Source organism: Mustelus asterias, unplaced genomic scaffold (assembly GCF_964213995.1).
Source record: "Mustelus asterias unplaced genomic scaffold, sMusAst1.hap1.1 HAP1_SCAFFOLD_530, whole genome shotgun sequence".
NCBI lineage: Eukaryota > Metazoa > Chordata > Chondrichthyes > Carcharhiniformes > Triakidae > Mustelus > Mustelus asterias.
Window position 1 is genome coordinate 121,675 of NW_027590481.1, and position 27,037 is coordinate 148,711.

At 51.0% G+C, this 27,037-nt stretch overlaps 1 protein-coding gene across 1 annotated transcript in view; it reads left to right on the forward strand.

Moving 5' to 3' along the window:
• Window positions 1–27,037, forward strand: part of LOC144486952 (uncharacterized) — a 67,414-nt gene that overhangs the window by 24,200 nt on the left and 16,177 nt on the right. Inside the window, exons 3-4 of the mRNA XM_078204963.1 lie at window positions 21,035–21,271; window positions 26,806–26,968. Coding sequence (XP_078061089.1) covers window positions 21,035–21,271; window positions 26,806–26,968 — 400 coding nt within the window. The remainder of the gene's footprint in view (window positions 1–21,034; window positions 21,272–26,805; window positions 26,969–27,037) is intronic.

The following is a 27,037-nucleotide window of genomic DNA, read 5'->3' on the forward strand; positions in this document are numbered from 1 at the left end:
CAGACAGATATGGTACTATAAATTATGCATCTCTTTTTCTTGACTTTGCAATCACTGCTTCCTCCCATCTGCCGATTCTCTCATTACATCTGCTGTTTTTATCTGAAACTCTCTGATCCCTCTTCCTGTGTTTTATATTCTCCCTTTTCAAATATTTATCCAAATCCCACGGATGTGAAATTATCACCTGTGCCTCCAACAGCCATGCGGAGTTCAGCGTTCAAGTCTGAGTTCGCTGCATGTTCATAGAATCCCTACAGTGCAGAAGGAGGCCATTCAGCCCATCGAGACTGCACCGACCACAATCCCACCCAGGCCCTATCCCCACAACCCCATGCATTTACCCCAGCTAGTCCCCCCTGACACTGAGGGGGAATTTAACATGGCCAATCCACCTAACCCGCACATCTTTGGACACCAAAGGGCAATTTAGCCTGGCCAATCCACCTAACCTGCACATCTTTGGACACCAAGGGGCAATTTAGCATGGCCAATCCACCTAACCTACACATCTTTGGACACCAAAGGGCAATTTAGCATGGCCAATCCACCTAACCAGCACATCTTTGGACACCAAAGGGCAATTTAGCATGGCCAATCCACCTAACCCGCACATCTTTGGACACCAAGGGGCAATTTAGCATGGCCAATCCACCTAACCCGCACATCTTTGGACACCAAGGGGCAATTTAGCATGGCCAATCCACCTAACCCGCACATCTTTGGACACCAAGGGGCAATTTAGCATGGCCAATCCACCTAACCCGCACATCTTTGGACACTAAGGGGCAATTTAGCTTGGCCAATCCACCTAACCTGCACATCTTTGGACACCAAGGGGCAATTTAGCATGGCCAATCCACCTAACCCGCACATCTTTGGACACCAAGGGGCAATTTAGCATGGCCAATCCACCTAACCCGCACATCTTTGGACACCAAGGGGCAATTTAGCATGGCCAATCCACCTAACCTACACATCTTTGGACACCAAGGGGCAATTTAGCATGGCCAATCCACCTAACCCGCACATCTTTGGACACCAAGGGGCAATTTAGCATGGCCAATCCACCTAACCCGCACATCTTTGGACACCAAGGGGCAATTTAGCATGGCCAATCCACCTAACCCGCACATCTTTGGACACTAAGAGGCAATTTAGCATGGCCAATCCACCTAACCTGCACATCTTTGGATACCCAAACCCTCAGCTCTGGAATCCCCTCCCAAAACCTCTCTGCCTCTACTCCTCTAAGACGCTCCTTAAAACCTACCGCAAAAACTAACTTTTGGTCACCTGCTCAAATATCTCCTTCTCAATGTCAAATATTGTTTAATAACATAGAAACTAGAAGCAGGAGGAGGCCATTCGGCCCTTCGCTCCTGCTCCACCATTCATTATGCTCATAAGAACATAAGAACTAGGAGCAGGAGTAGGCCATCTGGCCCCTCGAGCCTGCTCCGCCATTCAATAAGATCATGGCTGATCTTTTCGTGGACTCAGCTCCACTTACCCGCCCGCTCCCCTTAATTCCTTTACTGTTCAAAAATCTATCTATCCTTGCCTTAAAAACATTCAATGAGGGAGCCTCAACTGGGCAGGGAATTCCACAGATTCACAACCCTTTGTGTGAAGAAGTTCCTCCTCAACTCAGTCCTAAATCTGCTCCCCCTTATTTTGAGGCCATGCCCCCTAGTTCTAGTTTCACCCGCCAGTGGAAACAACTTCCCTGCTTCTATCTTATCTATTCCCTTCATAATCTTATATGTTTCTATAAGATCTCCCCTCATTCTTCTGAATTCCAATGAGTATAGCCCCAGTCTACTCAGTCTCTCCTCATAAGCCAACCCTCTCAACTCCGGAATCAATCTAGTGAATCTCCTCTGCACCCCCTCCAGTGCCAGTATATCCTTTCTCAAGTAAGGAGACCAAAACTGTACACAGTACTCCAGGCTGATCATCAAATTCAATATTCTGATCCCCCTTCAAAATAAAGTTTATTTATTAGTCACAAGTAGGCTTACGGTGGCCTACTTACAGTGGCACGGTGGCACAGTGGGTTAGCACTGCTGCCTCACAGCGCCAGGGACCCGGGTTCGATTCCCGGCTTGGGTCACTGTCTGTGTGGAGTTTGCACGTTCTCCCCGTGTCTGCGTGGGTTTCCGCCAGGTCCTCCGGTTTCCTCCCACAGTCCGAAAGATGTGCAGGTTCGGTTGATTGGACATGCTAAATTAACCCTTAGTGTCCCGGGATGTGATAGGTTAGAGGCATTAGCAGGGTAGCTGAGCGGGGATGGGACCTGGGTGGGACTGGTGTCGGTGCAGACTCAATGGGCCGAATGGCCTCCTTCTGCACTGTCGGGATCCTATTATTCTATTCTATGATTCTTCTACTGCAATGAAGTTACTGTGTAAATCCCCTTCCCTGTGGGGAATTTTGGGACATGGGCGTCGCTGGCTGGGCCAGCATTTATTGCCCACCCCTAGTTGCCCTTGGACGGGCAGTTGAGAGTCAACCACATTGCTGTGTGGCTCTGGAGTCACATGTAGGCCAGACCGGGGTAAGGATTTCCTTCCCTAAAGGACACTAGTGAACCAGATGGGTTTTACTGCGTTAAAGGCACTATATAAATACAAGTTGGTATGTACCATCACTTTCGCAAGGAAGTGCGTGTGCGTGGACATCGTAGAGGGGGGGGAGGGAGGCGGCAGGATTAGGTTCCTGACAGCAGAAGCCACACCGGCATTCGCTGCTCAGGCACAGACGTGAAGAAGACAACCAAAGAAGAAAGGTATTAGCGGGCTGCTAGGACTTGTGTAAGCCCCTGTGAGATTTAGTGTCCTCAGGTGGGGAAGGAAGAAAAGTAGGCAGAGGTAAGAAGAAATAAGAAAGGAAGGCTTCAGTAAATCGCAGGAGCAGGGTCTCCGTGTACCCTGATGTGGAGATGCCGGTGTTGGACTGGGGTGGGCACGGTAAGAAGTCTCACAACACAACTAGCTTAGGGGTTTAAGACTAGCTTAGGGGTTTAAGAAAAAAGGGCGGCATGGACAAGTTGGGCTGAAGGGCCTGTTTCCATGCTGCAAATCTCTATGACTCTACGACCAGGTTAACGTCCAACAGGTTTATTTGGAATCACGAGCTTTCGGAGCGCTGCTCCTTCATCGGGTGAGAGTGGAGAGTTGGGTTCACAAACACGGCGTACAGAGGCCGAGACACAATTGCACGAAGATGTTTGGAATGCGAAGCCTTTACAGGTATTCAAGTCTTTACAGGTACAGACAGTGCGAGTGGAGAGAGGGATAATCACAGGTTAAAGAGGTGTGAATTGTCCCAAGCCAGGGCAGGCGGTAGGATTTTGCTCAGGCCAAATGTTGGGGGTTACAGATAGTGTGACATGAACCCAAGGTCCCGGTTGAGGCCGTCCTCATGCGTGAGGAACTTGGCTATCACCCGTACACCCTGAAAAAGGTTAATAACTCTCCAGCTGAAGAGAATGTCAGGAAGTGAACAGGCAGGCAGCGGAAGGCCAGAATAAAAGATTTTGTTCTCTTTATTAATGCGGTTTCTGCCTGTTGTTTGTGCTGAGTTCCTGGCCGCTGATATTTATGGAACAGCCGTTTTTTGAAACTTGCCTTTGAATAATGTTAACCCCGTGCGAACTGCATGACGCTAGCATCTGCAGCACACTAGCAAGGGAAAGAGGAAGGTTTACAATCACGTGGCGCCTTTCACGACCGCGCAATGTCCCGGTTTTATAGAAGGGGGGGGTGTGAAAGGCGGCCCAGAAGACCAGCGAGGACTCCCCTGTGCCGCTTGAAACATTGGCCGTGAGATCGTTGATGTCCACCCGAGAGGGTGGATGGAACCTCCATTTAATGTTTCGTCCGACAGTGCAACGATCCTTCCCTCGATGCTGGTACTGGCCAGCAGCACAGATTGTAAACATAGGAACAGAAGTAGGTCATTTTAACCCCTTAAGCCTGTTCTGCCATCTCAGTAAGATTGTGGCTGATTTGTGACCAAATATTCCTCACGCCATAAGACCCTAAGACATGGGGGCAGAATTAGGCCACTCGGCCCATCGGGTCTGCTCCACCATTCAATCATGGCTGATATTTTTCTCATCCCCATTCTCCTGCCTTTTCCCCGTAACCCCTGATCCCTTTATTAATCAAGAACCTACCTATCTCTGTCTTAAAGACACTCAATGACACAGAGAGGGTGGTGGGTGTCTGGAACTCGCTGCCGGAGGGGGAGGTAGGGGAGACAGATACGATAATGAGTTTTAAGGGGCGTCTGGACAAATATATGAATAGGATGGGAATAAAGGGATATGGTCCCTGGAAGGGTGGGGGGTTTTAGTTCAGATGGGGGCAGCATGGTCGGTGCAGGCTTGGAGGGCCGAAGGGCCTGTTCCTGTGCTGTAATTTTCTTTGTTCTTTGACCCGGCCTCCACAGCCTTCTGCGGCAAAGAGTTCCACAGATTCACCACTCTCTGGCTGAAGAAATTCCTCCTCATCTCTGTTTTAAAGGATCGTCCCTTTGGCCTGAGGCTGTGCCTCTGGTTCTAGTTATTTCTAGTTACATCTGCTTCCTTAGTACTATGAATCATAGAATCCTGACAGTGCAGAAGGAGGCCATTCAGCCCATTGAGTCTGCACCGACAACAATCCCACCCAGGCCCTATTCCCATAACCCCACAAATATACCATGCTAATCCCCCTGACACTAGGGTCAATTTAGCATGGCCAATCCACCTAACCTGCACATCTTTGGAGTGTGGGAGGAAACCGGAGCACCCGGAGGAAACCCAGGCAGACACGGGGAGAATAAAAAACGAAGAACAAAGAAAATTACAGCACAGGACCAGGCTCTTCGGCCCTCCAAGCCTGCACCGACCATGCTGCCCCGACTGAACTGAAACCCCCGACCCTTCCGGGGACCGTATCCCTCTATTCCCATCCTATTCATGTATTTGTCAAGACACCCCTTAAAAGTCACTACCGTATCTGCTTCCACTCCCTCCCCTGGCAACAAGTTCCAGGCACCCATCACCCTCTGTGTAAAAAATCTGCCTCGTACGCCTCCTTTAAACCTTGCCCCTCGCACCTTAAACCTGTGCCCCCAACTCTTCCATCTTGGGAAAAACCTTCTAACTATCCACTCTGTCCATGCCCAAGGCCAGAATTGAACCCGGGTCCCTGGCGCTGTGAGGCAGCAGTGCTAACCACTGTGCCACCCTGTGGTTAACAAAAATCCATCAATCTGAGATCTTTAAATTAATAATTGACTGAACATCAATTTCGGTTTGTAGAAGACAATTCTAAACTTCTGCCATTCTTTTCCCGAAGAACTGCTTCAGATTTCACTCAGGAAAAGCCTGGTTCTAATTTTTTGCCCTTACCTCCCAAGTCCTAGACTAGCAGAAAAGGTTTCTCCCTACCTGCCCCCCTCTAATATCTTAAACTTTGATCACATCACGTGAAGATATGGGTGGCACAGTGGGTTAGCACCGCTGCCTCACAGCGCCAGGGACCTGGGTTCGATTCCTGGCTCGGGTCACTGTCTGTGTGGAGTCTGCACATTCTCCCCATGTCTGCGTGGGTTTCCTCCGGGTGCTCCGGTTTCCTCCCACATTCTGAAAGACTTTTGATTTGATTTGATTGATTATTGTCACATGTAACAATATACAGTGAAAAGTATTGTTTCCTGCGCGCTATACAGACAAAGCATACCGTTCATACAGAAGGAAAGGAGAGAGTGCGGAATGTAGTGTTACAGTCATAGCTAGGGTGTAGAGAAAGATCAACTTAATGCGAGGCAGGTCCATTCAAAAGTGTGACAGCAGCAGGGAAGAAGCTGTTCTTGAGCCAGTTGGTACGTGACCTCAGACTTTTTCTGAGTATCTTTTTCCCGTTGGAAGAAGGTGGAAGAGAGAATGTCTGGGGTGCATGGAGGGTCCTTGATTATGCTGGCTGCTTTGCGGAGGCAGCGGGAAGAGTAGATGGAATCAGTGGCTGGGAGGCTGGTTTGCGTGATGGATTGGGCTACATTCATAAGAACATAAGAACATAAGAAATAGGAGCAGGAGTAGGCCATCTAGCCCCTCGAGCCTGCCCCGCCATTCAATAAGATCATGGCTGATCTGACGTGGATCAGTACCACTTACCCGCCTGATCCCCATAACCCTTAATTCCCTTACCGATCAGGAATCCATCCATCCGCGCTTTAAACATATTCAGCGAGGTAGCCTCCACCACCTCAGTGGGCAGAGAATTCCAGAGATTCACCACCCTCTGGGAGAAGAAGTTCCTCCTCAACTCTGTCTTAAACCGACCCCCCTTTATTTTGAGGCTGTGTCCTCTAGTTTTAACTTCCTTACTAAGTGGAAAGCATCTCTCCGCCTCCACCCTATCCAGCCCCCGCATTATCTTATAAGTCTCCATAAGATCCCCCCTCATCCTTCTAAACTCCAACGAGTACAAACCCAATCTCCTCAGCCTCTCCTCATAATCCGAACCCCTCATCTCCGGTATCAACCTGGTGAACCTTCTCTGCACTCCCTCCAATGCCAATATATCCTTCCTCATATAAGGGGACCAATACTGCACACAGTATTCCAGCTGCGGCCTCACCAATGCCCTGTACAGGTGCATCAAGACATCCCTGCTTTTATATTCTATCCCCTTCGCAATATAGGCCAACATCCCATTTGCCTTCTTGATCACCTGTTGTACCATTCATGACCTTTTGTAGTTTCTTGCGGTCTTGGGCAGAGCAGGAGCCCATACCAAGCTGTGATACATCTGGAAAGAATGCTTTCTATGGGGCATCTGTAAAAGTTGATGTGCTGGTTAGGTACATTGGCCGTGCTAAATTCTCCCTCAGTGTACCCAAACAGGCGCCGGAGTGTGGCGACTAGGGGATTTTCACAGTAACTTCATTGCATGTGTTAATGCAAACCTTCTCGTGTCACTAATAAATGAACTTTAAACATCATCTGGAACCTTCTAAATTACATTGATTATAAACCCATTTGTTTAATCTCACCTCATAGTTTCACAGTTAGGAGCCCAGATATCGTTCAGGTCTATATACACTGTGCTTCCACCGAGGCTAACACGTCCTGCCTAAGGTGTGGTGCCCAGGGCTTGGTTGGCTGAAGCCTCTACACTGGGAAGTGCATGATTGCAGTCAGGTCATGGGTGTGGATGAATATGGAGGTCTAGTCACTTCAAACAAACAGAAAGTCTGAGGGTGACAGTTGGGTATAACTGTTGACCTTTTATTTTATCTCGGACTTGGAATGGGGAGATATCAGCCTGGGTTCCTGCCGCTATGTCCTTAAATCATAAAAGCATGATAAGGATCTCTCATTCATTCCCAGGAATGGAAGAGTTTGTCATATGAGGAGCGGTTGAGGAGTCTGGGTCTATACTCGATGGAGTTTAGAAGGATGAGGGGGGAGGGGGGATCTAATTGAAACTTACAGAATACTGAGAGGCCTGGATAGAGTGGACGTGGAGAGGATGTCTCCACTAGTGGGAGAGACCAGACCCAGAGGGCACGACCTCAGGGTGAAGGGTCGCTCCTTTAAAACTGAGATGAGGAGGAATTTCTTCAGCCAGGGAGTGGTGAATCTGTGGAACTCGTTGTCACAGAGGAGGCCGGGTTACTGAGTGCCTTTAAGATGGAGATAGATCGGTTCTTGATTGGTAAGGGAATCAAGGGTTACGGGGAGAAGGCAGGAGAATGGGGATGAGAAAAATATCAGCCATGATTGAATGGCGGAGCAGACTCGATGGGTCGAGTGGCCTCATTCTGCTCCTATGTCTTATGGTCTTTCTCTAATCACCATGAAAATTACAGGAGGGCTGGGTGTTACACCGCGTGATGTGATTTTATTGCTGTGCTGTTGGTTGAGCAGGCACTGAGAAGGCCCATCAGAGTCCCGGTCATTGAATGCCCTCCCTTTTCCTTTGCACTTGAAACCACCTGCAACGGAAGTCAAAATCAAGAGAGGTGTAGAACAGGTTGTGGCCCATATTGCAAAACCACAGACAAAGTTAGAACCCCCTTCAGGGGGATTAAACAGAGAAACATAGAAGATAGGAGCAGGAGGAGGCCATTCGGCCCTTCGAGTCTGCTCCGCCATTCATCATCATGGCTGATCATCCAACTCAATAGCCTAATTCTTGCTTTCTCCCCATAACCTTTGATCCCATTCGCCCCAAGTGCCGTATCCAGCCGCCTCTTGAATACATTCAATGTTTTGGCATCAACTACTTCCTGTGGGAATGAATTCCACAGGCTCACCGAGTGAAGAAATGTCTCCTCACCTCCGTCCTAAATGGTCCACCCCGAATCCTCAGACTGGGACCCCTGGTTCTGGGCTCCCCCCACCATCGGGAACATCCTCCCTGCATCTACCCCGTCTAGTCCTGTTAGAATTTTATAAGTCTCTATGAGATCCCCCCCCTCATTTGTCTGAACTCCAGCAAAAACAATCCTAACCTAGTCAATCTCTCCTCATACATCAGTCCCGCCATCCCCGGAATCGGCCTGGTAAACCTTCGCTGCACTCCCTCGAGAGCAAGAACATCCTTCCTCAGAAAAGGAGACCAAAACTGCACACAATACTCTAGGTGTGGCCTCACCAAGGCCCTGTATAATTGCAACAACACATCCCTGCTCCTGTACTCGAAACCTCTCGCAATGAAGGCCAACGTACCATTTGCCTTCTTTACCGCCTGCTGCACCTGCATGCTTACCTTCAGCGACTGGTGCACAAGGACATCCAGGTCCCTCTGCACACTCCCCTCTCCCAATTTGCAGCCATTTCCATTAGCATGGTAAATACGTGGGGTTACGGGGATAGGGCCTGGGTGGGATTGTTGTTGGTGCAGGCTCGATGGGCCGGATCTGCAATGTGGGGATTCTATAATTAATAAATGTAACCTGAGTCAGTGTCATATTTAATTGTAGAATTGTTTCCTGAAAGCGGCAATGAGATAAATGACCAGATAACCTGTTTTGGTGATGTTGTTTGGGAGAAAGTGTTGGAGGACACCCAGGTGAGTTACCCTGCTCTCCTTCAAAGCAGTTCCATTAAATCTCTGACCTCCACCTGAAGGGATAGACAGGGCTTGGGTTTAATGTCTTATCTAAAACCCCAGCACCTCCAGCAATGCAGTGATGCACTGCGGCATCAGTTTTAAGTTTATTTATTAGTGTCACAAGTAGGCTCACATTAACGCTGCAATGAAGTTACTGTGAAAATCCCCTAGTCGCCACACTCCGGCACCTGTTCGGGTACACTGAGGGAGAATTTAGCACGGCCAACGCACCCTAACCAGCACGTCTTTCGGAGTGTGGGAGGATGAGAGGAGACCTAATAGAGGTGTATAAGATGTTGAGACGCATAGATCGGGTGGACTCTCAGAGGCTTTTTCCCAGGGTGGAAATGGCTGCTACGAGAGGACACAGGTTTAAGGTGCTGGGGTGTAGGTACAGGGGAAATGTTAGGGGGAAGTTTTTCACACAGAGGGTGGTGGGCGAGTGGAATCGGCTGCCGTCAGTGGTGGTGGAGGCAAACCCAATAGGGTCTTTTAAGAGACTCCTGGATGAGTACATGGGACTCAATAGGATGGAGGGTTATAGGTAGGCCTAAAAGGTAGGGATATGTTCGGCACAACTTGTGGGGCCGAAGGGCCTGTTATGTGCTGTAGTTTTCTATGTTTCTATGAAACCGGAGCACCCGGAGGAAACCCACGCAGACACGGGGAGAATGTGCAGACTCCACACAGACAGTGACCCAAGCCGGGAATCGATCCCGGGTCCCTGGCACTGTGAGGCAGCAGTGCTAACCACTGTGAGAGGATTAAAGTTTTTAAAGTTTAAAAGTTTATTTATAAGTGTTATAAGTTGGCTTACATTAACACTGCAATGAAGTTACTGCGAAAATCCCCTAGTCACCACACTCCAGTGCCTGCTTGGGTAACACTGAGGGAGAATTTAGCACGGCCAATGTACCCTAACCAGCACGTCTTTCAGACTGTGGGAGGAAACCAGAGCACCCGGAGGAAACCCACGCAGACATGTGGAGAACGTGCAAACTCCACACAGACAGTGACCTAAGCCGGGAATCGAACCCGGGTCCCTGGCGCTGTGAGGCAGCAGCGCTAACCCACTGTGCCGCCATCGTGATACTGTCACTGATGTTGATTTGACAAGTTGATGGACAAGTTGGGCCGAAGGGCCTGTTTCCATGCTGTAAACCTCTACGACTCTATTTGATTTGATTTATTATTGTCACATGTATTGGGATACAGTGAAAAGTATTGTTCCTTGCGCGCTATACAGACAAAGCATACCGTTCATAGAGAAGGAAAGGAGAGGGTGCAGAATGTAGTGTTACAGTCATTTGATTTATTATTGTCACATGTATTGGGATACAGTGAAAAGTATTGTTCCTTGCGCGCTACACAGACAAAGCATACCGTTCATAGAGTACATAGATTTGATTTATTATTGTCACATGTATTGGGATACAGTGAAAAGTATTGTTTCTTGCGTGCTAAACAGACAAAGCATACCGTTCATAGAGTACATAGATTTGATTTATTATTGTCACATGTATTGGGATACAGTGAAAAGTATTGTTTCTTGCGTGCTAAACAGACACAGCATACCGTTCATAGAGTGCATAGATTTGATTTATTATTGTCACATGTATTGGGATACAGTGAAAAGTATTGTTTCTTGCGTGCTAAACAGACAAAGCATACCGTTCATAGAGTACATAGATTTGATTTATTATTGTCACATGTATTGGGATAGTGAAAAGTATTGTTTCTTGCGTGCTAAACAGACACAGCATACCGTTCATAGAGTGCATAGATTTGATTTATTATTGTCACATGTATTGGGATACAGTGAAAAGTATTGTTTCCTGCGCGCTACACAGACAAAGCATACCGTTCATAGAGAGGATTAAAGTCCATTGTAGAATTGCTTCTGTTATCCCCACTGAACTCAGTGTGGAGCGGGGGTTAAGTCCATTGCCCCCTTGCTCTGGAAGGGCTCAGCGATGGCTAGATTTTGTTTCCCCTCAGTTACCATCCACCCACGTAGCTCTGCTTGTAGATGATTGTGAAGCGATGGACTGTGGCCCCAGGGTTATTTTGTCACCGCGCAGCTTCCTGAGCAGTGCTGGAGCAGGGGCGACGCAGGGCTAACAGCAACAATCCCATTGCTGCAAGCGAGGACTTCCTCTCCTGTGGACGAATGTGGCACACACAGCCCGGAGAGGAAGCAGGAGAGAGAGGGAGGAAGCAGGCCGAGGAAACTGCACCCTGGAAACAATACAACACGTCCACTTTTGGAAATCTTCAGAAAGGCGACAGGTTTCCGAGAACACGGGGTTAACCATTTCACTGCTGAACGGGGCTTCCCGCTGTGGGCTCTTCCACCGGACCGTGTCCGTACAGCTTCTGCCTCTGACCGGAAGGTTGTGGGATTGAGCCCCATGTCTGGATTTGAGCACACAATCCCACCTGAAACTCCGGCGCAGTACGGAGGGATTGCTGCTTGTCAGAGCTGGAGACCTTAGATCGAGATCCCAAATACCTGTTCAGGACGAAGAGCATGTTTATTCGATTTGATTTATTATTGTCGCGTGGAAACCCTACAGTGCAGAATGAGGCCATTCGGCCCATCGAATCTGCACTGACCACAACCCCACCTCATGCCCTATCCCCACACATTTACCCCGCGAATTCCTCCAACCCACACATCCCAGGACACAAAGGGACAATTTAGCACGGCCAATCCACTTAACCCACATACCTTTGGACACTAAGGGGCAATTTAGCACGGCCAATCCCCCTAACCTGCACATCTTTGGACACTAAGAGAAAATTTAGCATGGCCAATCCACCGAACCCACACATATTTGGACACTAAGCGGCAATTTAGCATGGCCAATCCACCTAACCCACACATCTTTGGACACTAAGGGACAATTTAGCATGGCCAATCCACCTAACCCACACATCTTTGGACACTAAGGGGCAATTTAGCATGGCCAATCCACCTAACCCACACATCTTTGGACACTAAGGGGCAATTTAGCATGGCCAATCCACCTAACCCACACATCTTTGGACACTAAGGGGCAATTTAGCATGGCCAATCCACCTAACCCACACATCTTTGGACACTAAGGGACAATTTAGCATGGCCAATCTACCTAACCCACACATATTTGGACACTAAGGGGCAATTTAGCATGGCCAATCCCCCTAACCTACACATCTTTAGACACTAATGGGCAATTTAGCACGGCCAATCCACCTAAACTGCACATCTTTGGACTGTGGGAGGAAACTGGAGCACCCGGAGGAAACCCACGAGGAGAACATGCAAACACTTCACAGACAGTGACCCAAGCCGGGAATCGAACCCAGGTCCCTGGCGCTGTGAGGCAGCAGCGCTAACCCACTGTGTCACCGTGCCCCCGGGAATCGAACCCAGGTCCCTGGCGCTGTGAGGCAGCAGCGCTAACCCACTGTGTCACCGTGCCCCCGGGAATCGAACCCAGGTCCCTGGCGCTGTGAGGCAGCAGCGCTAACCCACTGTGTCACCGTGCCCCCGGGAATCGAACCCAGGTCCCTGGCGCTGTGAGGCAGCAGCGCTAACCCACTGTGTCACCGTGCCCCCGGGAATCGAACCCAGGTCCCTGGCGCTGTGAGGCAGCAGCGCTAACCCACTGTGTCACCGTGCCCCCGGGAATCGAACCCAGGTCCCTGGCGCTGTGAGGCAGCAGCGCGAACCCACTGTGTCACCGTAGTGATCCTGTCACTGATGTTGATTTGATTTGATTTTGATTTGATTTATTCTTGTCACATGTATTGGGATACAGTGAAAAGTATTGTTTCTTGCATGCTATACAGACAAAGCATACTGTTCATAGAGAAGGAAAGGAGAGAGTGCAGAATGTAGTGTTACAGTCACAGCTAGGGTGTAGAGAAAGATCAACTTAATGCGAGGTAGGTCCATTCAAAGGTCTAACAGCAGCAGGGAAGAAGCTGTTCTTGAGTCGGTTAGAGGAGGGGGGGGTGGTGGATACTGGTGAGGGTTGCGGAGGTGCAGTCCTCCTGGTATCCTGCAAAAAAGGTTTCCTCGCTCCCACCCCTGCCCACATCTCATCACTGCTTGTGGGATCTCACTGTGCATAAAATGGATACTCATGGGAAGATCCAATTCCGTGTGTGTGTGTGTCCGTGTGTCCATGTGTGTGTGTCTGTGTGTGTATGTCCGTGTGTGTGTGTCCGTGTGTGTGTCCGTGTGTGTATGTCCGTGTGTGTGTGTCTCAAGTATGGAGAGGATCAGCTGTGTGAGACTGACAGGAACTCTCCTCTAGGGTCACCGCAAACTGAGAGGCCATTTGGGGAGCGTTCGGAGAGTTCCGGGATGAGTGGGGGGAGGAGAGAGTGCTCAAAAGGCTCAGCAGGTCTGGTGAAGAGCCCCCACATAACAGTTTATTTATTAGTGTCACAAATCGACTTACATTAACACTGCAATGAAGTTACTGTGAAAATCCCCGAGTCGCCACACTCCGGTGCCTGTTCGGGTAACACTGAGGGAGAATTTAGCACGGACGATGCACCCTAGCCAGCACGTCTTTCGGACTGTGGGGGGAAACCGGAGGAAACCCACGCAGACATGGGGAGAACGTGTAGACTCCGCGCAGACAGTGACCCGAGCCGGGAATCGAACCCGGGTCCCTGGCGCTGTGAAGCAGCAGTGCTAACCCACTGTGCCACCGTCCCGCCCCTAATATGCCACCGTGCCGCCCTAGAGAGGGCATTGGATGATTCTTTGAATGGAAACAATGTGCGGGGGTCCGGGTAGAAGTCAGGGGAATGGCACGATGCTCGTCCAGAGAGCCAGTACAGACACGGTGGGCCAAATGGCCTCCTCCTGAGCTGTAACAGTGCTGTAAGAATTATTTCCTGCATTGGAGGGGGGTATAAGTAAATAAAGTAATGTAAAGTTTATTTATTAGTGTGGTGAACCATCGTTGGTTCCCACTGGATAGTACTGAGCCAGGGGCTGGCCAGTACTACAAGGATGTACATATGTTACTGTTGGGTTGTGCTACTTGTTGCTGTTGGGGTTAGGGTGGGGTTGTTACACCTTTGTACTGTAGTGTTGTGGTACATCCCAGTCGGGCTCCGCCTCCTGGGAGAGGTATAAAGGTCACTGCTCTGGCCGGGTCCCCTTCAGTCTGGGATAGTGTATATAATTATTGGCTGCTTCGTTACAGCAAATAAAAGCCTTTATTTCCTGAGCATCAAGCCTCGTGTATGATAACGCGCATCAATTTTATTTGCTGTAACGAAGCAGCCAACAATTATACACACAATCCCAGACTGAGGGGTCCCAGCCAGAGCAGGGACCTTTATACCTCTCCCAGGAGGCGGAGCCCGACTGGGATGTACCACAACACTACAGTACAAAGGTGTAACAACCCCACCCTAACCCCAACAGCAACAAGTAGCACAACCCATCCCTAACCCAACAGCAACAATTGTACATCCTTGTAGTACTGGCCAGACCCTGGCTCAGTACTATCCAGTGGGAACCAACGATGGTTCACCACAATTAGTTACAAGCAGGCTTACATTAACACTGCAATGAAGTTACCGGGAAAATCCCCGAGTCGCCACACTCCGGCGCCTGTTCGGGTTACACTGAGGGGGAATTCAGCACGGCCAATGCACCCTAACCAGCACGTCTTTCAGACAGTGGGAGGAAACCGGAGCACCCGGAGGAAACCCACGCCTATAGAACAAGGAGACATAAACTTTCCATGCTTCAGACTCAGTGTAATATTCTTTAACCAGCATCAGTAACCACTGTGCCACATTCATCTGGTGTTTCTCATTTCTAATACATCGGGTAGGGGGTTGGCTGCCCATTTTCCGTTGCTTGTTGCCTGATGTACAGTCACACTCCTTCCCCCAAGACATAATTTCAGTCATTTTCCCACGGACCTACCCTGCTAAAGCTCTTCAGTGCAGTTGTGCACTTCCTGTGATTTGATATTTAAGAAGTCCCAGTGAAGACACAGCCTTCCGACCCGCTCCCTGAAACTGCCTTCGTGTTGTGTGACAGCTGCGTGCGATGCTGCAGGTCCCCAGGGTACATCTCAGACAGAAACCATGAACTTAGCAATCTGGGTACTGGCAGGTTCCTGCACTGCTTAGCAGAGGAAAAACAAAACCTTCTAATTTATTCCGATGGAGTTGATTCTAAAAGCCATCCAGTTTTATGTAAGGCAGAGGGAGATCACCTGAGGTGCAAACTGTCAGGGGTTGAGGAAAAGGCAGGTACATCACATCTCTATTCCTCAGCTTGGGAGTCAGACGGATGTGGGTTCGACTGCCATTTCCAGAAACTTGTGTGTGCATAGTACAGACTGGCAGTCCCAGTGTGCTCCCAGTGCCGCACTCTCAGAGGGAGTGCTGCACTGTCGGAGGCTCAGGACTGACGGAGTGCTGGTCAGTACTGTCAGAAGAAGCGCTACACGGGCAGAGAGTCAGTACATCAGGAGCGCCACACTGTGGGAGGGTCAGTGCTGAGGGAGCGCCGCACTGTGGGAGGGTCAGTGCTGAGGGAGCGCCGCACTGCGGGAGGGTCAGTGCTGAGGGAGCGCCGCACTGTGGGAGGGTCAGTGCTGAGGGAGCGCCGCACTGTGGGAGGGTCAGTGCTGAGGGAGCGCCGCACTGTGGGAGGGTCAGTGCTGAGGAAGCGCCGCACTGTGGGAGGGTCAGTGCTGAGGGAGCGCCGCACTGTGGGAGGGTCAGTGCTGAGGGAGCGCCGCACTGTGGGAGGGTCAGTGCTGAGGGAGCGCCGCACTGTGGGAGGGTCAGTGCTGAGGGAGCGCCGCACTGTGGGAGGGTCGGTGCTGAGGGAGCGCCGCACTGTGGGAGGGTCAGTGCTGAGGGAGCGCCGCACTGTGGGAGGGTCAGTGCTGAGGGATTGCCGCACTGTGGGAGGGTCAGTGCTGAGGGAGTGCCGCACTGTGGGAGGGTCAGTGCTGAGGCTGTGCCGTACTGTGGGAGGGTCAGTGCTGAGGGAGTGCCGCACTGTGGGAGGGTCAGTGCTGAGGCAATGCCGCACTGTGGGAGGGTCAGTGCTGAGGGAGTGCGCACTGTGGGAGTGTCAGTACTGAGGGAGTGCCGCACTGTGGGAGGGTCAGTGCTGAAGGAGCGCCGCACTGTGGGAGGGCCAGTGCTGAGGGAGCACCGCACTGTGGGAGTGTCAGTACTGAGGGAGCGCCGCACTGTGGGAGGGTCAGTGCTGAGGGAGCGCCGCACTGTGGGAGGGTCAGTGCCGAGAGAGCGCCGCACTGTGGGAGGGTCAGTGCTGAGGGAGCGCCGCACTGTGGGAGGGTCAGTGCTGAGGGAGCGCCGCACTGTGGGAGGGTCAGTGCTGAGGGAGCGCCGCACTGTGGGAGGGTCAGTGCTGAGGGAGCGCCGCACTGTGGGAGGGTCAGTGCTGAGGGAGCGCCGCACTGTGGGAGGGTCAGTGCTGAGGAATCGCCGCACTGTGGGAGGGTCAGTGCTGAGGGAGCGCCGCACTGTGGGAGGGTCAGTGCCGAGAGAGCGCCGCACTGTGGGAGGGTCAGTGCTGAGGGAGCGCCGCACTGTGGGAGGCTCGGTGCTGAGGGAGCGCCACACTGTGGGAGGGTCAGTGCTGAGGGAGCGCCGCACTGTGGGAGGGTCAGTGCTGAGGGATTGCCGCACTGTGGGAGGGTCAGTGCTGAGGGAGTGCCGCACTGTGGGAGGGTCAGTGCTGAGGCTGTGCCGTACTGTGGGAGGGTCAGTGCTGAGGGAGTGCCGCACTGTGGGAGGGTCAGTGCTGAGGCAATGCCGCACTGTGGGAGGGTCAGTGCTGAGGGAGTGCGCACTGTGGGAGTGTCAGTACTGAGGGAGTGCCGCACTGTGGGAGGGTCAGTGCTGAAGGAGCGCCGCACTGTGGGAGGGTCAGTGCTGAGGGAGCGCTGCACTGTGGGAGGGCCAGTGCTGAGGGAGCACCGCACTGTGGGAGTGTCAGTACTGAGGGAGCGCCGCACTGTGGGAGGGTCAGTGCTGAGGGAGCGCCGCACTGTGGGAGGGTCAGTGCTGAGGGAGCACCGCACTGTGGGAGGGTCAGTGCTGAGGGAGCGCCGCACTGTGGGAGGGTCAGTGTTGAGGGAGTGCCGCACTGTGGGAGGGTCAGTGCTGAGGCAATGCCGCACTGTGGGAGGGTCAGTGCTGAGGGAGTGCGCACTGTGGGAGTGTCAGTACTGAGGGAGTGCCGCACTGTGGGAGGGTCAGTGCTGAGGGAGCGCCGCACTGTGGGAGGGTCAGTGCTGAGGGAGCGCCGCACTGTGGGAGTGTCAGTACTGAGGGAGCGCCGCACTGTGGGAGGGTCAGTGCTGAGGGAGCGCCGCACTGTGGGAGGGTCAGTGCTGAGGGAGCGCCGCACTGTGGGAGGGTCAGTGCTGAGGGAGCGCCGCACTGTGGGAGGGTCAGTGCTGAGGGAGCGCCGCACTGTGGGAGGGTCAGTACTGAGGGAGCGCCGCACTGTGGGAGGGTCAGTGCTGAAGGAGTGCTGCACTGTGGGAGGGTCAGTACTGAAGGAGTGCTGCACTATTGTAGGTGCCATCCTTTGGTTGTGATCAGTGCTCGGTCTACCCTCTCGGGTAGATGTAAAAGTTATTTGAGGAAGAGTAAAGCAGTTCTTAGTGTCCTGCCCAATACCTATCCTTCAGTCAAAACCTTAAAAAGAGATTGTCTGGCCGTTATCTCGTTGCTGTTTGTGGCAGCTTTCTGTGTGCCAATTGGCTGCCACTTCTTCCACAGTAAATCATAGCAGTGACAACACTTCCTGACCTCATCACAGCCTCAGTTCGAATATGGCCAAAGGAGCTGAACTCCAGAGGTGAAGTGAGAGTGACAACTCTTGACATCAAGGCAGCATTTGACCCCGTATGGCGTCAAGGAGCCCTGGCAAAACTGGAATCAATGAGAATCAGGGGGCAAACTCTCCGCTGGTTGGAGTCATACCTAGCACAAAGCAAGATGGTTGGAAGTCAATCATCTCAGGTCCAAGCCATCACTGCAGGAGTTCCTCAAAGTTAGTGTCCTCGGCCCAACCATCTTCAACCGCTTCATCAATGACCTTCCCTCTGTCATAAGGTCAGAAGTGGGGATTTTTGCTGATTATTGCACAATGTTCAGCACCTTTCGCGACTCCTCAGACACTGAAGCAGTTTATGTCCAAATGCAGCAAGACCTGGACAATATCCAGGCTCGGGCTGATAAGTGGCAGTAACATTCACGCCACACAAGTGCCAGGCAATGCCCATCACCCACAAGAGAGAATCTAACCATTGCCCTTTGACATTCAATGGCATTCCCATCGCTGAATCCCCACTATCAACATCCTGGGGGTTACTATTGAACATCACTGAATCCCCCCACTATCAACATCCTGGGGGTTACCATTGACCATCACTGAATCCCCCCACTATCAACATCCTGGGGGGTTACCATTGACCATCACTAAATCTCCCATTATCAACATCCTGGGGGGTTACCATTGACCATCACTAAATCTCCCATTATCAACATCCTGGGGGTTACCAATGACCATCACTGAATCCTCCCCACTATCAACATCCTGGGGGTTACCAATGACCATCACTGAATCACCCCACTATCAACATCCTGGGGGTTACTATTGAACATCACTGAATCCTCCCCACTATCAACATCCTGGGGGGTTACCATTGACCATCACTGAATCCCCCCACTATCAACATCCTGGGGGTTACTACTGATCGGTAGGGGAATTAAGGGTTATGGGGAGCAGGCGGGTAAGTGGAACTGATTCACTTCAGATCAGCCATGTTCTTATTGAATGGCGGGGCAGGCTCGAGGGGCTAGATGGCCTACTCCTGCTCCTATTTCTTATGTTGTTATTAACCATCACTGAATCCCCATGATCAACATCCTGGGGGTTACCAATGACCAGAAACTGAGCTGGATCCAGCCATATAAATACTGTGGCTTCCAGAGCAGGTCAGAGGCTGGGAATCCTGCGGAGAGTAACTCACCTCCTGACTCCCCAAAGCCTGTCCACCATCTACAAGGCACAAGTCAGGGGTGTAATGGAATATTCTCCGCTTGCCTGGATCAGTGTGGCTCCAACAACACTTATCTTGCCATCCTCCTCTGCTTCTCCCAAGTGGCAGTTACAGTTATCATCTATCAGCTTGGATAGTGCATCTCAGTAGTGCCAGTATCTTAAGTAGGGGACTACTATCAATCAAGTTGACATCCAAAACTACACACGTGTATTCTCCACACCTGGGTTGAGAGTTCTCTTAACCACTTGAGGAATGGGAGCTCTCTCCAGAACATTGGCTGAAATTCCTGCCTACCTTATTCTTGTTGGAAAGTTTTAACATGCTTGTGACAAGTTCCCTTCACCAATTTCTTTCTTAACAGAAGCACAAATTCACTCCACTCTTTTCCAATATTAGATAAATGCGAGGTGATGCCTTTTGGTAGATCGAACCAGGGCAGGACTTACTCAGTTACTGGTAGGGCGGAGAGTTACAGAACAAAGAGATCTAGGGGTATAGGTTCATAGCTCCTTGAAAGTGGAGTCACAGGTGGACAGAGTGGTGAAGAAGGCATTCGGCATGCTTGGTTTCATTGGTCAGAACATTGAATACAGGAGTTGGGACGTCTTGTTGAAATTGTACAAGACATTGGTAAGGCCACACTTGGAATACTGTGTGCAATTCTGATCACCCTATTATAGAAAGGATATTATTAAACTAGAAAGAGTGCAGAAAAGATTTACTAGGATGCTACCGGGACTTGATGGTTTGAGTTATAAGGAGAGGCTGGATAGACTGGGACTTTTTTTCTCTGGAACGTAGGAGGCTGAGGGGTGATCTTAGAGGTCTATAAAATAATGAGGGGCACAGATCAGCTAGATAGTCAACATCTTTTCCCAAAGGTAGGGGAGTCTAAAACTAGAGGGCATAGGTTTAAGGTGAGAGGGGAGAGATACAAAAGTGTCCAGAGGGGCAATTTCTTCATACAGAGGGTGGTGAGTGTCTGGAACGAGCTGCCAGAGGCAGTAGTAGAGGCGGGTACAATTTTGTCTTTTAAAAAGCATTTAGACAGTTATATGGGTAAGAGGGGTAGAGGGATATGGGCCAAATGCGGGCAATTGGGATTAGCTTAGTGGTTTAAAAAAAAAGTGGGGGAGCACTTCAGCAGTCACGGGCATTCAGCCTTGGATCTTCAGGTAAGCGTTCTCCAAGGCGGCCTTCACGACACACGACAGCGCAGAGTCGCTGAGCAGAAACTGATAGCCAAGTTCCGCACACATGAGGACGGCCTAAACCGGGATGTTAGATTTATGTCACATTATCAGTAACCCCCACAGCTTTCCCCCTGATCTTGCAGAATCTCACTAGCTGTCCTGTCTGGAGACAATACACATCTCTTTAACCTGTGTTGAATGCTCCCTCCACCCACATTGTCTGTACCTTTAAGACCTGGCTGGCTTTAGGGATTCGCATTCTAATTAGTATTCTGTAACTTGATTTCTGTGTCTCTGTGCACTGTTTGAGAGCAGATTTCCACTCCATCTGACGAAGGGGCAGCGCTCCGAAAGCTTATGGTATTTGCTACCAAATAAACCTGTTGGACTTTAACCTGGTGTTGTGAGACTTCTTACTTAAAAAAAAAGGGTGCTATGGACAAGTTGGGCTGAAGGGCCTGTTTCCATGCTGCAAACCTCTACGATACTACCTCACAGCGGGAATTTGATCATTTATTTAACAAGCCTTGAGCAGATCGGGGGGGGCACAGCGCTCTGTAAAATCAGGTGTGATCCCCAGTTGGTAGATGAGTTGACTTGTTTCTTTCCTCTCTCCCCCCCCCCGCCTCAAATTCAGAAATCCGAAGGCGAGGATCGAAGGACCCTCTGGGAAAGCAGTCCCTGCTGTATGACAGTCCCTACGAGTCGGGGGAAATGGGGACCAAGCAGGAGGCTCTCGGGAACTCTGCCCTGGAGAAGGCAGGAAACCAGCAGCCCATCGACAGCTGCCTGCCAGAGCATGACGGGCGCCCCTCAACAGAGTACGATCAGCCCTGGGAGTGGAAGGCGGAGCAGATCGTGAAAGCACTGGCAGGTACAGCAGGGAGGTCTGAAGGGGGGAACTGTGCGCAGTCTGTGCAGGCGGTTCGGGTGGATACAGGGGCCAGCTGACGCGGTTCTGAGTCACATGGGACAAGACTGGGGTTCCCTCACTGTTCTGCACTGACGTACACGGGCAAAGGTTGGCATCCAGTTCCGGGCACTACACTTCAGGAGGGATGTAAGGGTCCCATCATCGAATAGAATCCCGACAGTGCAGAAAGAGGCCATTTGGCCCATCGAGTCTGCACCGACTACAATCCCACCCAGCCCCTATTCCTGTAACATAGAACATAGAACAGTACAGCACAGAACAGGCCCTTCGGCCCACGATGTTGTGCCGAGCTTTATCTGAAACCAAGATCAAGCTATCCCACTCCCTATCATCCTGCTCCATGTGCCTATCCAATAAGCGCTTAAATGTTCCTAAAGTGTCTGACTCCACTATCACTGCAGGCAGTCCATTCCACACCCCAACCACTCTCTGCATAAAGAACCTACCTCTGATATCCTTCCTATATCTCCCACCACGAACCCTATAGTTATGCCCCCTTGTAATAGCTCCATCCACCCTTTGAACGTTCACTCTATCTATCCCCTTCGTCATTTTATAAACCTCTATTAAGTCTCCCCTCAGCCTCCTCCGCTCCAGAGAGAACAGCCCTAGCTCCCTCAACCTTTCCTCATAAGACCTACCCTCCAAACCAGGCAGCATCCTGGTAAATCTCCTCTGCACTCTTTCCAGCGCTTCCACATCCTTCTTATAGTGAGGTGACCAGAACTGCACACAATATTCCAAATGTGGTCTCACCAAGGTCCTGTACAGTTGCAGCATAAGGGGGCCCGTATTTACCTTGACACTAAGAGGCAATTTAGCATGGCTAATTCACCTAACCCGCACATCTTTCGGACTGTGGGAGGAAACCGGAGCACCCGGAGGAAACCCACGCAGACACGGGGGAGAACGTGCAGACTCCACACAGACAGTGACCCGAGCCGGGAATCGAACCCAGGTCCCTGGCGCTGTGAGGCAGCAGTGCCAACCCACTGTGCCACTGTGCCACCGTGCCGCCCCAGGTCAAAAAGATTTTTTAAAATTCATTCATGGGACATGGGTGTCATGGGCTGGCTAGAATTTATAGAATCATAGAATCCTACAGTGCAGAAAAAGTTAAAGTAAAGTTAAAGTTTATTTATTAGTGTCACAAGTCGGCTTACATTAACACTGCAATGAAGTTACGTTGGCATTGGTCACGCTCCTTTCACTTATTCAGATCTTCCAATCAACCACATTGACTCCGAGGTAGATCAGCCAGTCAGTGCAGCTCCACTTCCTTCACATCAACTAATTATTCAGCCTCCCGACTCAAACTAAAATGTTTACAAAGGTATTTTGATGTCTAATTTCTCCGTGATACACATTGTGATGGGGAGACTTGCACTGTGATTTCATGGGTTAATGCATTTGTTCCAGGGGTCATACTTTCCCCTAGTTGCCACACTCCGGCGCCTGTTCGGGTAGACTGAGGGAAAATTTAGCACGGCCAATGCACCCTAACCAGCACGTCTTTCAGACTGTGGGAGGAAACCGGAGCACCCGGAGGAAACCCACGCAGACACGGGGGAGAACATGCAGACTCCACACAGACAGTGACCCGAGCCGGAATTGAACCCATGTCCGTGGCGCTGTGGGGCAGCAGTGCTAACCACTGTGCCACCGTGCCGCTCCACCATTCGGCCCAGCGAGTCTGCACCAACCACAATCCTATCCAGGCCCTCTTCCCCATAACCCCGTGCATTTACCCCTAGCTAGTCCCCCTGACACTAAGGGTCAATTTAGCAATGGCCAATTCACCTAACCCGCACATCTTTGGACTGTGGGAGGAAACCGGAGCACCCGGAGGAAACCCACGCAGACACGGGGAGAATGTGCAGACTCCACACAGACAGTGACCCGAGGCCGGGAATCGAACCCGGATCCCTGGCGCTGTGAGGCAGCAGTGCTAACCCACTGTGGCGTTTATATTTATAAAGCATTTATACCCCTCGTTGCCCTTGGAGGGCAGTTGAGAGTCAACCACATTGCTGTGTGGCTCTGGAGTCACATGTAGGCCAGACCGGAGTAAGGATGGCAGATTTACTTTCATAAAGGACATTAATGACCCAGTTGGGTTTTTCTGACAATCGACAGTTTCACGGTCTGATGCGCGATTGATTCACACGGGAGGCTAGGACGTACCCGGGAATAAAGGCTTTTATTCACAATAAGATTGGAGCACACTAATTAACAATATTATCCCAGACTAAGGGCTACTAGGAAGTAGCAGTGACCTTTATACTCCTGTAAGAAGGCGGAGCCGAACGGAGTGTACCACATAAACAATAATAACAGGTGGAACACCCAAACCCTAACCCCAACAGTAACATATGTACAAGTACCCATAGTGGTAACCATCTATGGTTCACCACACGGTCATCAGTAGATTCTTAATTCCAGATATTTTTTATTGAATTCAAATTCCACCATCTGTCGTGGTGGGATTCGAACCCGGGCCCCCAGAACATTAGCTGAGTTTCTGGATTAATAGTCTAGCGATAATATCACTAGGCCATTGCCTCCCCATATTTAACAGAACGATTGCAGGGATGAGGGACTTAAGCTACAAGGTTAGGTTGGAGAAGCTGGGGTTGTTCCCCTTGGAGCCAATAGGTTTGAGGGGAGATTTGACATGAGGCGTATAAGATGATAACAGGTAGGCGAAGAAAAGCTGTTTCCATTTGCTGATCGTACCAGGACTCGGGGACAGAGGTTTAGGGTTTTGGGCAAGAGATGCAGGGAGATGTGAAGGAGAATTTTTTTGTGCAGCAATGGTGAGCTGGAATTCACTGTCAATGAGGATGGTGGACGTGGAGGTGATAACTAATTTGTGATGTGGTCCTTGAGGAGCAGGGCTACGGAGATAGAACGGGGGAATAGGGCTGACTGGATGGCTCAGCAGTGAGCTAGCATGGCCTCAATGGGCCAAATGGCTTCCTTCTGCGCCATGATATTGGCATGGGCTGGATTTTTCAGAGCAGTGTCCCTGGCTATAAAGTCAGAGGGTGCATTGGGAGCCCATCCACGATCCCAACGGCTGCCCCGCAGTAATTTAATGCTTCAATCGCGGCAAGGCCTCAGCCCCTAACTCGGTGGTTGGTCCTGCCTTAAGAGAGCCAGCCATTCAGATGGTCGGCAGCTCTGTAATCTCAGTGGTGCCACTGGGAGCAGTGGCCTATTTTGGAACTATAGGCAGTCCCACCACACCGAGGGAACCCAGGTAAAGCCAGAGTCAGGGGTCCCTACAGAGCCTACCAACCTTTTCTGGTGAGCAGGTGTGGGGGTGTGGGGGGCGGTGCGGGGGGGGGGGACACACACACACACACACACCAAGTTTAAGGGGTAAAGCAGCAAGGTAAAAGCGGTCATTATCTTAGGGTGTGTTTTGCAAGGGTCCAGAAAGCTTGTTAAGAAGACTCCCCACCATTTCCCTGACACCAAGTGCCTAAGACTGCCACATGCTGTGGGTATCTCCTGCCTGCCCTGGATAAAATAGTGGTGGATCGAACAGTTAAATGGCCATTAATTGGCCACTTGAGGGTGTCAATAGGCCCAAGGTTGGAAGAGCCGCCTGCCGCCTACCTTCCCACTGTAGATTTTCAGACAAGTTGGTGGGGAGCAGTTGGTGATGGGAAGGCAACTCGCTAAGTGTTACACGCCTCCTTGCCTTCAAACCCGCTGGCAGAAGGCAGCATGGTGGCACAGTGGGTTAGCACTGCTGCCTCACAGCGCCAGAAACCCGGGTTCGATTCCCGGCCTCGGGTCACTGTTTATGTGGAGTCTGCACATTCTCCCCGTGTCTGCGTGGGTTTCCTTCGGGTGCTCCGGTTTCCTCCCACAGTCCGCAAGATGTGCTGGTTAGGGTGCATTGGCCGTGCTAAATTCTCCCTCAGTGTAACCCGAACAGGTGCCGGAGTGTGGCGACTGGGGGATTTCCACAGTAACTTCATTGCAGTGTTAATGTAAGCCTGCTCGTGACACTAATAAATAAACATTAAATAAAATCCAGCCCTGTGACTCTACAACCAACACTTGCAATTCAAGTTTAAAGAGGGGGAATCTGTCATAGCTTCCCCTTTCCCAATCACTCTCTATTGACACCTATGGGCAGCACGGTGGCACAGTGGGTTAGCGCTGCTGCCTCACAGCGCCAGGGACCCGGGTTCGATTCCCGGCTTGGGTCACTGTCTGTGCGGAGTCTGCACGTTCTCCCCGTGTCTGCGTGGGTTTCCTCCGGGTGTTCCGGTTTCCTCCCACACTCCAAAGATGTGTAGGTTGGGTGGATTGGCCATGCTAAATTGCCCCTTAGTGTCCAAAGATGTGTAGGTTGGGTGGATTGGCCATGCTAAATTGCCCCTTAGTGTCCAAAGATGTGCGGGTTAGGTGGATTGGCCATGCTAAATTGCCCCTTAGTGTCCAAAGATGTGTAGGTTAGGTGGATTGGCCATGCTAAATTGCCCCTTAGTATCCAAAGATGTCCAGGTCAGGTGGATTGGCTGTGCTAACTTGCCCCTTTGTGTCCAAAGATGTCCAGTTAGGTGGATTGGCCGTGCTAAATTGCCCTTTAGTGTCCAAAGATGTGCGGTTAGGTGGATTGGCCATGCTAAATTGCGCCTTGGTGTCCAAAGATGTGCAGGTTAGGTGGGTTGGCCATGCTAAATTTCCCCTTAGTGTCCAAAGATGTGCAGGTTGGGTGGATTGACCATGCTAAATTGACCCTTAGTGTCAGGGGGATTTGCAAAGTAAGTTTATTTATTAGTCACAAGTAAGCTTACATTAACACTGCAATGAAGTTACTGTGAAAATCCCCTAGTCACCACACTCCGGCGCCTGTTCGGGTACACTGAGGGAGAATTTAGCACGGCCAATGCATGTCTTTCAGACTGTGGGAGGAAACAGGAGCACCCGGAGGAAACCCACGCAGACACGGGGAGAACGTGCAGACTCCGCACAGACAGTGACCCGAGACCGGGAATCGAACCCGGGTCCCTGGCGCTGTGAGGCAGCAGTGCTAACCCACTGTGCCACTGTGCCACCCCAGTAAATACGTGAGATTACGAGGTTAGGGCCTGGATGGGATTGTTATCAGTGTGGGTTCGATGGGCCGAATGGCCACCTTCTCCACTGCAGGGATTCTATTATTCCATTGGTGTAGTGCATTGGATATGAGAAGGCTCAGCTGTGATGCTGCCCATGGTCAAATAGTCTGTCAAAACTCACACTTTGAAGAGTTGGGTGAAATGTTGGAGGTGTTTCTGGGGCTCTTGGAGCAGGTCCTCAGCACAAGCAGAAGGAACGAAAGTTAAAGGGGAAGCGGTCCACCGGTTGGCGAAGAAATGTTTGTGTTTTTTTGGTCAGGCGAATCAGGTGAGGGGGCCCTTGGCTGACACTTCGTCTCATCGTCTTTGCTACCTTCTGTGTGTTCCACCCAGTCCAGTTCGAATCCACGGGGAGAGCGTCTCCACCCAACGAGGAAAAGGTCAAACACCACAATAGGCAGCCAAGCTGGACTCAGAAAGTCCTGAGGCAACAGAGTCCAGAGGGCAGCGAGACGGGAGAGAAGGTGGATCCAACCATCCCCTTAGAAAAACAAGTGTAAGTGACCGTATTGCCGCTCTTGTTCCTCGGAAAGCTCCCAGTACCCTGTACTGCGCACTCTTCCTC